This window comes from Eptesicus fuscus, chromosome 20 (genome assembly GCF_027574615.1).
Source record: "Eptesicus fuscus isolate TK198812 chromosome 20, DD_ASM_mEF_20220401, whole genome shotgun sequence".
Classification (NCBI taxonomy): Eukaryota; Metazoa; Chordata; class Mammalia; order Chiroptera; family Vespertilionidae; genus Eptesicus; species Eptesicus fuscus.
Genome location: NC_072492.1, coordinates 37,330,438 through 37,345,724, shown reverse-complemented (window position 1 = coordinate 37,345,724; position 15,287 = coordinate 37,330,438). Strand labels below are relative to the sequence as shown.

Genomic DNA, 15,287 nt, shown 5'->3' with positions numbered 1-15,287 from the left:
CGGCCCCCGTGCTCCTTCTTCAAGGCTGCTCTGTCACCATCGCGGACTCCAGGAGCTCATCCCCAGCCCCCGAGCCCCGGCGTGGACCTGCGGCCACAGCAGGTACCATTCTCCAGGCGCCGCCGCCGCCGCCGCCGCCGCTTCGTTTTAAATTTCCTCTCGGCTCCGCCCCTCGAACAATATAATAGCGCTGAGACTGCCCTACGGTGGCCCTGGGAGGACAACCTTACCTCTGTAACTTCTTCCCAGCTCCCTTCGTTTTTCTTCCGCTTTCCCTCTGGTCTGATCATTGGCTGGAGATACCCTGAGCTTTAATAAGCCAGCAAGCTGGGCCCTAGCTGGATCCTTCACACGAGCTACTTTGAAAGCCCTAGGAGTTCGAGGGTAAATAATAAAAGAAGCCTAACACGTACCGGGCATGTACAGTTTAAATGAAGATTTCTCATACACATTTCATCCTCCCATCTTTGACTCCCTAACCTTTTCTCTACCTACCCATCCAACCAAACATTTCTCACAAGAGGTGTCTCCATTTCCCACCTCCCATCTTTTCCCCAACTCATCGAATTAGACTTTGATCCTCACCTCTCCTAGAAAACTATACTTACGCAGGTCAACTGTGACTTCCATGGTCCCAAAGGCTATGGTTATTTTGGTATTCTCATCTTACCCGACTTTTAGAACACCAAAACGGACTCCTCCTCCTTCTTGAACACTTTCTTCTTTTTGCTTCCATTTCTACCTTTTTCACCTTACTTCAGTGGCTCCTCCTCAATTTCCATTGCTGGATCCAAAGGTACTGTTTCACCTAGAAATGTTGGAGTAGCCAAGGCTTTAGCCCTTAGCCCTGGGCCCTCTTCTCTTCCCTATTAACACTGTCTAGATGACTTCATGCAACTCCATGGCTTACATTTCAGCCCTATGCTAATGCCCGCAGAATTTCTGTCCCAAGTTCTGACCTCTCCCCTGATCTCTAGACGTATATATTCAAGTGCCTATTGGACATTTCCCCGTGGATACCTAATAGGCATCTCATTCTTAACATGTTCAAAACAGAACATTTTTTCCACTGCCCCCTTCCAGCCTTCCCCATCTCTGTAAATGTTTCACACTCAGTTGCTCAAACCCCAAACCTAGAAGTTATCTTTCAGTATTTTCCCTTATCCCCACCCCCACTCTAAAAACAAGTTCTACCAACTCCAAAGGACATCTTTTGACCACTGCTACTACCCTAGTCCAGGCCACTATAATTTCTTGTCCCAAGTACTGGGTCAATTTCTAACATTACTTCTATTCTCGAGTAGCTTCCTATCTCTCCCCAATATAATCCATTCTTCATGCACAATCAGAATGTTCTTTTAACATTAAAAAATATATTTTTTTATTAATTTCAGAAAGGATGGGAGAGGGAGAGAGAGAGATAGAACCATCAATGATGACAGAGAATCGTTGATTGGCTGCCTCCTGCACGACCCTTACTGGGGATCCAGTCAGAAACCAGGGCATGTGCCCTGACTGAGAATCCAACCGTGACCTCCTGGTTCATAGGTTGATGCTCAACCACTAAGTCCCTCAAATGGACACGATGTAACTTTTGGAGGTAAAGGTAGAGCCACACCCAAGTTCAGATCATCTGTGGGTAGCTAAATACCAAATACCAGATACCAAAATCCACGGATACTCAAGTACCCTATATAAAATGGCATAGGTCAATGAATACAGTTGGCCATTCACACCTGCGCACTCCCAACCATGGATCACTACAATAAGCATCACTGCAATGAATATCCTTATAAATATACCATTCCGCACAGACATATGTATTATAATAAATTCACAGAGGTAGAAATGCTGGGTCTTTTCAAATTGCTCTCCAACAAGATTGTGTCAATTTACTTCCTGTTCCAACATTTTCCCTATAAGATTTTGAGCTAGGAAGCAAACATGGTATCTCACCAGAAGTTTAATTTGCATATTTTAAAAATTATAAATGTGACAGCACCTTTTTATAGTGTAAAAAGCCATTTTGATTTTTCTGTAAGCTGTCTGTCATTTGTCCAGTTGTATGAAAATTTTTGAACCACGAGCAATTACTTTTATAATAAAATAGCCAATGAGGATTTTTTTTTATTGCAGGGGCTGGAGAGCCTTTACTCAGGTTTGTGAGAAGCTTGTGATGCCTTCAAAAAACCTTTGTGCATTGTAGCAATATCAATGTCCTGATTCTGATATTGTACTACTAGTATAGTTATGTAAGGTATTACCACTGAGGAAAACTAGGTGAAGGTGCACAGGTCTGTATGTACTCTTTTTGCAACTTACAGTGAGTCTGTAATTATTTCAAAATAAAGAGTAAAAAAAAAACACACCTAACTAAAATTTTTTGCAACTTTTATGGTTGTGGGGGCTATGCCCTGACCTCAACTATGATCCTTGTGCTGTGATGGTTCTCAGGCCTGTCAACTGACAAGCCCCACCTGTGACACAGCCACTGGATTAGTAGTTTGAAGACTTGAAACAGGAGCAAGTCTTTGGGGACTGACTCTGGCTTCTAACTCTATTACTGTCACATTCTAACTCTGAGCACACAGAAGTCTTGGGGCTAATATTCACCCTATCCTGTATTTCTTGTCTTTTCTTTCTTTGATTAGAGAATTTTTCTAAGAGTTTATTTGAGCCAAAACTAAGAGCAATGCCAGGAAGCAAGATCTTAAATGCTCCCTCCTGTATTTCTACTGAGTTGTAGTGTTCCATGTCTATTTACATTATACCAATGATAATACCAGTAGAGAACTCTCTCAAGAGGCCCTTTGCAAGATAGACAAGCCCCTCCCTTTCTTTTCCTTGCCATCCCCTGAACAGCTTCTATCTGAACTCTGTTGCCCAAGCCATGCATGATTCTCTGGAGGCCACCTAAAAAAAATCTTTGAACACAGCTCCCTGTATATGGATGTTTCTTTTCTCTTCCAGTCTTTTTGTCTAAAGAACTCTTATTCTTCAAAAAGTGTAAGTCCCATCTCCACTAGCAAGCCTTTCTGGATCCCCCACTTTCACAGCTTTCCACCCTATTCCAACAGGGAAATTTAACTGAATCTTCTCCTAGGCATCATACTGCAACCTCCATTAGAAAAAGCTCCATGAACACATTTATCTCACTATTATTGTCATTATTAGTTTAAACATGTCTATTCCCACTGGATTGGAGATCCTTTGAGAGCAGAGATTTTGTGACATTCATTTTAATATTTTCAGTGCCCAAGAGCAATGACATGCTGTGGGTAATCAATAAATATTGAGTGAATGAAGGAGTCAGGTCAGTGACCTGCCAGTAGTTCAGGGAAAGCCAACCCAGGTTCTTGGGTAATTCACTTCAGCCCAGAGCCAGGTGTTTTGCAGAGTCTCAAGCTCTTGTCTCTGGTGAGGTTCCCTGTGGTTGTGACTCTGTGTCTCAGTTTCCTTATCTTCAATTAGTGGACAATGAAAGCATCTCTTCAGGGTTGTTGGGGGGACTACAGGAGATAATGCATCAAAAGCTCTTAGCACAGTGTCTGGCAGAGGATAACGTGTTGAATGACTGAAAGAAATGACTTGAGGTCACCTGTTCATTTATTGAGCACCCACTATATGTCGGGTTCTGCGGTAAATACACCATGTTAAGTGCAGAGAAGCAATCGCAACACACTGGCGTGGTCTTAAAACAGGTGGCACGGAATCAGGGAAGGTTTCCTGAAATCTGAGTATTGTTAGGGGAGCAGCTTGGAAAGGTGGGTATTCTGGACACGGTCAGCAGGTTCCTGCTTGAAAGCTGCGTGGGAGTGGGAGTGGGAGGTAGGCCGAAGCGCTGGAATCGAAGTTGCGTTCCATCCTGTTTAGTTATCAGCTGCTTGACTTTGGCCAAGTTACTGAATCTCTCCGAACTTCCCCAACTGTGAAGAAGTCTGTTAAGAATACCCACCTGCCAGGGTTCTGGAGAGACCACCTGACACTGTTGGCCAAGGTGCATTCTATTTAGAAGTTACAAAACGCCCAGGCGAGTCACTATGGAACTACGGGGTTCTACGCTCCCTACGCAGGAGCGCGAGTTTCCTTTGTGAGCATGCGCAGTGCGCCCGCGGCGCGGCCCGTCAGGCACTGCGGTAGGCGCCCTAGGGGTTGGCAGGACCCTGACCCCAAGATGGCGGCGCCCAGTGAAGTGGGCGCACCTGCCTCCGGCGAAGGCAATGGGGAGGGCTGCTGTTTCGGATCCTGGCTAGATGGACGATTGGAGTCGCTGGGAGTGGACCGAGCTGTTTACGGCGCCTACATCCTGGGTGTGCTGCAGGAGGAGGAGGAGGAAGAGAAGCTGGACGCTCTGCAGGGTATTCTCTCTGCTTTCCTGGTGAGAAGCCCCAACTCATTTCTGGCCATGCCCCTGTCAGTACTTTGTATCCCCGTTCCCCTACCGGAATCCCAGAGGATTGGTGGGTGTTACCTGGGAGAGGGATACTCTTCTTGAGTTCTGGGCCATGGGGAAGGGGGCTACTCCCTATCCAGGGTTTGGGGAACCAGGAAGGTTATAGGTCCTTAGAGAGAGGAATGGCTTTCCCTTATTCCTGGGGACAAGGCTCTCTCGGATGCCTGTGGGTGAGTATTCGGAAGGCGTTGAAATGCCTAAATCGGAGTTTTACCATAAACACCTAACGACCAGTTTCATTCCCATCCGTTGACAGTGTGCAGAGGTGGGGGGTCGGGGGAGGAATAAAGTGCTCTGGGGTGTCTCTGTCCTTTAAGAGGCAGTGCCCAGGACTGTCCCATGACAAAAGCCTGTCTCGGTCCCTATTTTGGAGGTAGGACTCCAAAGAAGGTAAGCTCGCGGTAGAGGTCTTTTCATGCCTAGGCAAAACTGAAGCAAATATTGTGCTTTATCCTTTATAGTATTTACAAAGGCAACATTCATTGTTGTGTTTGGGGGTGGGGTGGGGGAGTGAGTTGGAGTTGGAATAAAAGATCAGAGTTTTAAAAAAGAAAGATAAACTTGGCACGTAGCATCTTAGAGGCAGATTCAAGAATTCAGAAATGTGTGTGCTTTAAGCTCTGTTTAAGTAGTTAGTCACCAAATTGTCTGCTTTTCCTGATCATTTCTGCTGCCTTCATCTCTACTAACACTTACTTGGTGAAAGGGTAGTTTATGGATTAGGTACATAGTTGAAATATAACACTAATGCAGCTGTCCCGGGACCTTCTGGCAAGGGCCCCAGAGCATGCTCTGATGAGACTGACTTATTTTTGGGAAAGCCTTAACACAGCTTGTGATGCAGCTCATAAGTTCAGTGGAAATACAACACAGTAGAATAAATTCTTTTCTTGGACCCTGACATTGTAGGTTGTAGAGGGAAGGAGTAGGAGGTAAGCAATTTAAGTTAATTTTTATTTCCAGCTGGGAAGTTTCTAAAGACTCTATGAAAAAGAAGTTGAAGTAACTTGGGTACCCATTGGTACCAACTTCTTGACCTGTTTTTTTTCGTGGTGTCGTTATTTGGAGCTGTATGTCTGCTGGTAAAGACAGGCATGAATTTGCCTTAGACTATTAACAGTCTCTTGGCATGAAAGTGATAAACCTTGGAGAAGGTACTGAGTTGGATATATTGGCCAAAGAAGATTTCACAGAGGAGAAAGGTTTTGACTTAGGCAACAGGTTTTTGCTTCAAAAACCCCCAAGGAAGACTGCCCTGAGCTGGTGGGAATCCTTTCCTCTGGATCTTGGCAGGATGAAGTGGGCGCCCTTGACCTGGGCAGGTGTGGATTCTGGGGCTCACACACAGGATTACTTCTGCATCCAGAGCCTCGAAAGAGAAACATACTCTCTGTTCTGTGGTTCCCAAACCCTCTTCGTGGTTTCTTCTCATCACCAGTTGTGCCCTCTGCATAGGCTTTGTTCAGGTTGAGGGTTCTCTAGGAAATTAATTAATCGGTCTACTTTTCCACCCAGGAAGAAGATTCCCTTCTTAACATATGCAAGGAGATTGTGGAACGATGGTCAGAAACTCAGAATGTTGTCACCAAAGTGAAAAAAGAAGGTAGTTCTGATGTCTAGCCTCTATTGTGTTTTCCAATAACCTTTACTATACAGCTGTCAGGGAGAGAGTTTTTAGTTTTCTCCATTGAAGACTCATTTTTTTCTAAGGGAGTTTAACCTGGCAAACAGCTTTAACTTTTTTACTGAGTATTGGTTCCCTTTTCCCTTTCCTACTTTTTCACTTCAGCTGACCACAATTATCTTCATTGTGATTTATTCTTTTTTCTTTTTAATTCTCTTTCCACTGCCCCTTACAGATTTGCATTGCAGGCATAGGATCGCCTTTTTATATTCTCATTTCATAACGCAAATTGTGATTGGTCTTTTGCTTTATTCAGCTAAACCCTTATCCCTTTAAAATGAAAAGAGAAGTGAGTGAATTTACTCAGTATTAGGATGCAGAAAACTTAAATAATTAAAGCCAAACTTACTAGTAAAGAGAATCTATTCAAACTCTCTATACTAGTAGTTCTCAGTCTTGGCTGTATTTTAGCATCACTTGATTTACTTTGTAAAATGCTGGTGCCTGCTCCACACCATGAACCAATTATATAAACATCTTTGGTGTTGAGTCCCAGGTGTTAGTATTTTTTTAAAAGCTTTCCCAGATGATTCTTTTTTTTTTTTATTGTCTAAAGTCTTACATATGTCTCCTTTTTCCCCGAATGACCCCTCCCCCCAGCCATTCCCACCCCCAAGGGCAAGCCCCTACCACCCCAGTGTCCGTGTCCATTGGTTATGCTAATATGCATGCATACAAGTCCTTTGGTTGATCTCTAACCGCCCCCCCCCCACCTCCCCTGCCATTTGTCTCTGGATCTTTTTTTTTTTTTATTGTCTAAAGTTTTACATATGTCTTCTTTTACCCCAATTGACCCCTCCCCCCACCCCCAGCCATTCCCACCCTGGGCAAGCCCCCACCACCTCAGTGTCTGTGTCCATTGGTTATGCTAATATGCATGCCTACAAGTCCTTTGATTGCTCTCTAACTGCCCCCTCCCCTACCATTTGTCTCTGGATCTATTCTTGTTCATCAAATTATGTTGATCATTATATCCCACATATGAGTGAGATCATGTGATATTTATCTTTCTCTGACTGGCTTGTTTCGCTTAGCACCGTGGTCAAGCCACATGCGGCTCTTTGGCCCCTTGAGTGTGGCTCTTCCACTAAATACCATGGCCTGGGCGAGTCTATTTTGAAGAAGTGGCTTTAGAAGAAATTTAAGTTTAAAAAATTTGGCTCTCAAAAGAAATTTCAATCATTGTACTGTTGATATTTGGCTCTGCTGACTAATGAGTTTGCCGACCACTGGCTTAGCATAATGCTCTCCAGTTCCACCCAGATGATTCTAATATGCAGCCAAGCATGAGAACCACTACTTGACACCATTCCTCCTCCTTTGAGAATGGAGAACATAACATTTGATTACCTTTTAAAATAATCCAAGAACCTCACCTGGCATAATTATCATCATGGAAGGGACCAGCTTAAGTTGATTGTAGATCCTTCTGAGGTTTCTGGGTTGAGAAGGGAGAAAGATGCATGTTTAGAGGCTTCATTTCCTACGGTTTTAATGTAGTGCTTTTCAACCTCTTTTTTTTAAAGCAGCGGAACTTCAATGTAGAAAACAAGTAAAAGCAGGGCTGCTCTGGTTGAAGACAGATACAGGACCTAAAGCCTGGCCTGCATGGCCTTGCCTTGCCTTTCTCATCGGCACCTCCTTTGAACCCCAGGGCTCTAAGGAGTCAGCAGATGCCATTGCCTTTACTCCAAGCACTACCTGGGTGGACTAGTGGTTCGGTGAGCTTGTTTTTTCTCACATACAACCTTGTTGTCCCTCTCTCCCCTTCCACCACCTCCCAGACGAGGTACAGGCCATTGCTACCCTAATTGAGAAACAGGCACAGATTGTGGTGAAGCCCAGGATGGTGTCAGAAGAGGAGAAGCAGAGAAAAGCTGCCCTCCTGGCCCAGTATGCTGATGTGACAGATGAAGAAGAATATCCTTTTTGGAGTCTCAGCACCATTTCCTGTGGCTCAAGCCAGAAGCATTTGCTGGTTTATTATGAGCTTTGGGAGACTGCCAATCCCCCTCTGTAGCTTAATTTTCTCTAAAATGCCAGTGATCTGTGGCCTTGTGTGGGTGTGAGGAATGAAGTTGGAATAGCTGACACCAGACTTACATATTTTATCACATAGTTAAGTATGTTTCTGAAAACTTCAGTGTAAAACAAATAATGCCTTAGTAATGGACCATTTATATTGTGTTATTAGAAAATATGATATAGCTGTGGTTCTTTACTTCTCTGTGCAGTAACATGTAACTTACTGCACAGAAAGTTACACGTCACTTTATAGTCTTTACTAGAGGCCCAATACATGAAGATTCGTGCAAGAATAGACCTTCCTTCCCCTGGCTGCTTGCACCGCCTTCGCTCCGGCCAGAGCCGCCTTCCACCTCTCGCCTTGTTGCATCAATTTGCATATTTCCTTTTTATTGGCTGTGGGCACCACCATCTTTGTCAAGGAGTTATGGTCAATTTGCATATTCCATCTTTATTAGATAGGATTTCTTTCACAGTTGATAAGGAAACTGATGCCCAACAGATGGATGGCTGATCAGAGACATTCATGTAGTTAGTGGTAAATCCAGGACTAGAACCTGGATATTTTGGGGTAAAGGATTCCCAAATTTGGAGCAGTTTCATTTGAATCTTAAACAAAAAATTCCAGTGACCACATAGTTAAAAGTGAGACTGAGCCCCCGAGTAACACCAGGAGAAACCTGGGATTTGAATGGCTACTGCCTGGAAAGAAAGTGTTGCTGGCAGGAGCAGGTGTGGCTCCCTGTGACTTGACATTTGTTTAGGAAGAGCTTGTTTACTGAGCCCTCTTGAATGGAGTGGACATGGTGCCAGAAATGTCAGCCGCCTCATCATGAGTTTAGGAAGGAATTCTTAGGCTCTTTTGGACCAACTTCTCTTCTAGTTTTTCCTCACGATTTTTCTTGCTAGGTTTGGCAGAGCTATGGTTCCAGTTACAAAATCTCATTTCTTGGGCTATAAAGAGTGTTTTAAGCAATGGGGGGACTTGTTAAAACGCAGATTTCGGGGCTCTACCTACCAGAGTTTCTGATTTAGTAGATCCAGAATCAGGTCCAAGAATGTGCATTCCTACCAAGCTTCCAGGGAGTTTTGAGCACCACTGTTTTAGAGGTCATCTCTTCATCCCCTGGCTTCCAGGTGATGTGGCAGTCCACCCACACCAGCTTAAGTTTCTCTTCAGCCTCCAAGAGAAGGATCTTATGGAAGCTCTGAACAATCTTCCCTAAGTTGAGACTTCTAAAGATGACTCCCCTGGGTTACTACCACATCCCTGACAGTGGCCTTCCATTCACGGTGCCTTTCCTACCCATCAGTTTATTGACTGTTTTCTCATGTTGGGTTGGGATGTGCTAACCTTTGTTTTCCATCCGATTTTCCTTAACATCACTTACCGTAGCAGATGAGAAGGATGAGTCAGGTGCCACCACATTGAACATCGGTTCTGACAAACGTATCCTTCTCTGTGTCCATCCCATGTGCTTCTCCACAGAATTCTCTTGAGGATCAGTTTTTATTTTGCTGTCATTGCTGGGGCACTCATGTCAGGCCAGCATTGTGAGCCCCATTTCTAGTACAGCTCTAAGTGGTCAATTTAGCAAGAACTTGCCCCAAAGAAGACATGTTAACATGTACTGTGAGGGGTTAGCTTAGAGGAAGGATTTCTAAGGGAAAATCAGAATCTGTACTCTCTGGATATAATAGCACTGGTTTCCCAGCACTGTGGAAGCAGTTAAAATAACATTGAAGTTTTGGTCTTTGTCCTCAAAGACCTTATTTGTTGGAAAGAGAGCATAAATACCAAATCCTTTTAAGCTAAAAACACAGGGGTGGGCAAAAGTAGGCTTACAGTTGTGAGTACTCAAAACACAGAGTTTATTCTTTTTTTAATCCTCACCCGTGGGTATGTTTTTATTGATTTTAGAGAGGAAGGGAGGGAAAGAAACATCGATGTGAGAGAGAAGCATTGACCAGTTGCCTCCTGTATGTGCCCCAATCTGGGATTGAACCCACAACCTGTGTATGTATTTGCCATGATCAGGAATTGAACCCAAGACCTTTTGGTTGTGGGATGATGCTTCAACCAACTGAGCCACACTGGCCACGGCCAGAGTTTATTTATTTATTTTAAAATACATTTTTATTAATTTTTAGAGCGGAAGGGAGAGTGAGACAGAAATGTTGATGAGAGAGAAACATTGATCAGCTGCCTTCTGCACGCCCCCTGCTGGGGATGGAGCCGGAAAACCGGGCATGTGCCAGGACCGGGAATTGAACCGGTGACCTCTTGGGGCATGGGTCCCGGTTCAACCACTGAGCCACATTGGCTGGGACAGAGTTTATTCTTGTATTATTTATTAGTATTACAATTGTTAACCTACTTTCCCCAACCCGATATGGACAGATTGAGACATATGTGCTAAGGAAAGTCCCTAAGAGCAGAATCACTTATGAGAAGCTTCCCAGAGAACATGGATTTAGAATTCCCCCTTCATAAAGGTGAGAAATATGGTGGATTATCTGGGGGACCTGGGTATTTTAAGGAGACATTTACTTTAAAGCACTGAAGCAAAAAAGTTTTGTTTTTTTGGTTAATCCTCACCCGAGGATATTTTCTCCATTGATTTTAGAGAGAGTGGAAAGAAGTGGGGGGTAGACAGAGAGAGGAGGAGAGAGAGAGAAAATTGATGTGAGAGAGACACATCAGTTGGTTGCCTCCTGCATGTGCCCCCACCAGGGCTGGGGATTGAACCTGCAACCTAGGTACGTGCCCTTGACCGGGAATTGAACCCAAGATCCTTCAGTGTATGGGCCAACACTCTAAACGTGGATCCACACTGGTTAGGGCAGAAAAGTTATGTTTTAAGAGTAGAGAAGAGCTTGTCTGGTAGTAACAGGTTATGTTTTTAAAGTCATAAGAAATGAAGGGTAAAGTTTTTGGCTTGGTATTTTCTAACTGTGGCTAAATTTACTATTTTATAAATTCAGAGTTTGTAGTTAATAGAACATGGTTTCATTAATGCTTTAGTGGTCTAGGAAAACAAATTGATATAATAAGATTAAACAACTTAATTTACTCTTCAAGCATTTTAACAGTGTCAAGTACATATTTTGCCATTTATATTAATACTCTGTTCACTAAAACTAGCATAGATATTACAACAATATTCTGCCATTGAATGATATAGGTACTTATTCTAGAATAAAATTTTATTTTCATAAAATATTTAGATTTAGATAAGTCTGAAATAGATTTTTATTCTGAGGGTTACTTTTTAACTTTTGTAATGATAGTTGTAGGATTTCCCATTAGACCAAAGATAAACATAAGGATTAAAAACAACAACAACTGGGAATAGGTAGAAAGTATTCAAGACTCAGCATATAGAATAAACAGCAAGAATGAAGAGAGAGAGAGCAGTAGCTGGGCCTGTGTGACCTCTACCCTCATCCCTTAACTCGTTGTAGTTCTGTTCCGAAATACCAATGTGGAAGATGTCCTCAATGCCCGAAAACTGGAGCGAGACTCGCTTCGAGATGAGTCCCAAAGGAAGAAGGAACAGGACAAGCTGCAGAGGGAGAAGGACAAACTAGCCAAGCAGGAGCGCAAGGAAAAGGAAAAGAAAAGGACACAAAAAGGGGAACGAAAGCGATAACCTTGGTCAAGTCTATTCTTTCTCCTCGTGAACTGATCAAAGGGAGAACTGATTGTGCACATGTGTAATTTAAGAGAAATGAGAGAACATGGCAGAGTGGTTTCTCAAGGCATTTCCCCTTTTGTTTACATGGTCAAAAGGAAAATCACAAACACTTCTAATTACAAAATGTGCCATGTTTCTGTGGTGTGAGTATTCAGATTGTTGTAGTTGATATGAGTACCAAAGATCTGGAGTGGGGGCAACCTTTATATTTTAGTACCGAAGTCCTGTGCTCCTTTTGGCCACTTTCAAAAGTCTTCCCTCACCTTGGATAAACAGCAGGAATATTCAGAAAGTTGACAGTTACAGTTTTTATCCTGAAGGAGCAGAATCATGACCACTCCTTCCCTGAGATGAAATGTGGGAGTGTAATTTGCTTCAGAAGTACTATTCACTCCTAAAGGTATTAAGACTCAAATAGAAAGCTAATGAAGTCAGACCTTATGTTGCATGGCAACAAACTAGGAAAATGAGAAGAAATTATTTGATGGATGTTCTAGATTTGAGAATTAAAATACAAATTTACCCTATGGGAGGAAAGGAAGTATCTTTTTAAGGTAACAATAGTTATAATTTTCCTCTAGGTTGTGATTTTAAGAAGAGTGTGTCAGTATTGTGTGCAAGAATATTGTTAGCTAGATTCCTCTTGATTGCTAGTAGAGATTTTAGTCCTGATTTGCCCTAAAACATGAGTATAAAGACCTGATAATTACAGGTTTAGAGGAACTACCTTTTCAGGAAGAAACACTGGAAATCTCTATTAACACACAGATATTTAAGAGTGTACATAATAGGTGCTCAACAAATTAATTGAGTGAGTGAGTGGAAAATTGCTTGGGAGAGTCAAAAGTGAGCAGGAACTCTCTATTTCTACTTTTGTCACAAATTACATTCAATTTTAAATCAGGCCTTTCTCCTTTAGGCAAGATTGTCAAGAAGTCTGAAGAGAAAAATTTCTCCAACGAAACAAAGTAGATATTTTATACCAGGGGTCAGCAAATTACTGCCTGCAGGACAAAGTTGGCCTACTCTGTTTTTGTATGGTGCAAGCTAACAATGGATTTTGTTTTTAAAGGGTTGATAAAGAATATATGACAGAGACCTTATGTGGCTTGTAAAGCCTAAAATATTTACTATCTGAACCTTCGGAGAAAAAGTTTGCTGACCTCTGTTTTATACCATTGAGATTAACAAAAGTTTTTACCTTTGTGCAGAAGGTGAAAAGAAGCATGGTTAAGGAAAAGATGTGTTACCACTATACACTCCTATAACCGTGGCATTCGCAAAATTAAAAAAAAATAACCTTTTTAAAAAATAAACTTTATTTAAAGCAATGTCTTCTGATTTATTCTGATTCTTTTCAGCTACCTATGAAGATGAATTCTGTGCTTAGGAATGTGTTGAATTTTACCTTATGCTTAGCCCTAATAACTTCTTCTACAAGTAGAACTTCCTGAAATCCATAAATTCTCTGCCTCAGTTTTCCTATCTGTGAGGTTGGGTATTGGGAGATCAGAAAGATTACCTTGTGTTTTGGAAAGTCAGTAAATTGGCTTTGAAGTACTGTTGTAATCTTAGAGCTTTATGTGGCAGTAGCAATAGCCTGTGTCTACAGATTGCATATTAGAGTATTTTAATTTAGTAAATCCGTATTTTTGGTTGATTCTCACCTTGATTGGGTCTCTGGAGCAGTGTTGGTTTATATCCATGGACCCCTGAAGGGTACTTGTTTCAGTCTGCTATAACGGCAGTTAATTCTTTCTTCTGGGATGTTGTTATGTATGTATTAGTTTGGTGTCTATGATCAGTGGTGTTTGGCTGCATGGCCAGTCTTTTTGTCGTTTGCTAGCTCATATCTACTCTTTTAAAGTGGTATGGCACAAGCCCATTTAGACTATGGCATGTTGCTCTTTGGGTTCTTTGTGTGGAGTTAAGCAGAAGCTTCCATGGTTTTTGATTAGAGCCCCAGGGCTGGCAATTTTTGGAACCCATTAGTCTTTTGGCTCAATGTATGTTAAGTGTACACTTGAACTAATGTTTAAATATATTTTATTTTATTGATTTTTTACAGAGAGGAAGGGATAGGGATAGAGAGTTAGAAACATCGATGAGAGAGAAACATCGATCAGCTGCCTCCTGCACACCCCCTACTGGGGATGTGCCGGCAACCAAGGTACATGCCCTTGATGGGAATCGAACCTGGGACCCTTCAGTCTGCAAGCCGATGCTCTATCCACTGAGCCAAACCAGTCAGGGCTGAACTAATTTTTTTTTTTTTTTTTTGAACTAATGTTTAAACAGAAAAAAAAGGTCAGCTCATTAAACTTTTTTTTTTTTTTTTTTTTAGTTCATTAGGCTTTAAGTTTATTCATTTAACTCAAGAGCTAATAAATCTTTATGTCTAAAATGTTCATTATTGCAAAGGACAACTTTTAAACAATATCACATGGTATGATTGATACTTTAAAGCCACATTTGGGATTTCAATCATAATATTAATTCCCATTCAAATGGGAAGAACACTGATATAATTCAAGGTAGTTTTCAACCACCTTTATAAAAAGTGCGTTTTCTATTTTTTAAAAATCTTTATTGTTGAAAATATTCATGTCCCCCCTTTTCCCTCATTGACCTCTTCTAGCCTGTCCCTACCCCCTACCCCAGGCCTTCACCACCCTATTGTCTGTGTCCATGGGTTATGCATATATGCATACAAGTTCTTTGGTTGATCTCTTCCCACTCACCTACCCTTCCCCACCTTCCCTCTGAGGTTCGACAGTCTGTTCCATGCTTCTATGTCGCTTTTTCTATTTTTTTAAAAAATTGAGTATATGCCAAATTCTTTTGGGTTAGAAATGATGGGAGCATCAGTTTTATCAGTTTCACTACAAGTCTTGTGTGATATTAAGTTTATAAGGTTTTCATAGGTTGTTAATTCAGAAGTACAATACATAAGAGCCATCCATTAGAAAGGGACAACAAACTAATTTGAGAATTATCTACAGGTTGACATGATAAACGAAATTTCAAAGAATTTTTATGTTTGGTTTTTGTTAATGGACTAATGTTTCATTTTGACCACTGTCATGTCAAAGCTTCCCCAGAATTTTTACCCTAGTTTGCCTGGATCAGCATAAAGTGGGAGCAGAAGTTTCATCCTGAAGGAGGTAAGGTTAGATGCAAAGGTATCTGAATGGTATTGATTTATCTACCAACATTTTTACTTACGTTAATTGTAATGAAATTGAAAATTTAACACCAGTTTTTATCAGTTAAATGAAATTTGGTTTTCTGACATGAGTGACTTTTCAAATTAGAAACTAATACAAATGTAAAAAATAAAACCAAATATTTTCAACAAAATAATTTATTTTCCTGAGAGACTAAATTAGTACAATATTTGTTATTATAACATCCAACATGTCTTATG

The 15,287-nt window shown here is 41.7% G+C and overlaps 1 protein-coding gene across 1 annotated transcript; it reads left to right on the top strand.

The window, feature by feature from the left end:
- Positions 1-4,162: 4,162 nt before the first annotated feature.
- On the top strand, positions 4,163-13,206 carry CCDC43 (coiled-coil domain containing 43). Its single transcript, XM_008149254.3, has 5 exons — positions 4,163-4,378; positions 5,969-6,056; positions 7,922-8,057; positions 9,554-9,612; positions 11,628-13,206. The coding sequence occupies exons 1-5, from the start codon at positions 4,175-4,177 to the stop codon at positions 11,813-11,815; spliced, it is 675 nt and encodes a 224-aa protein (XP_008147476.2). The 5' UTR covers positions 4,163-4,174; the 3' UTR covers positions 11,816-13,206.
- Positions 13,207-15,287: the final 2,081 nt, after the last annotated feature.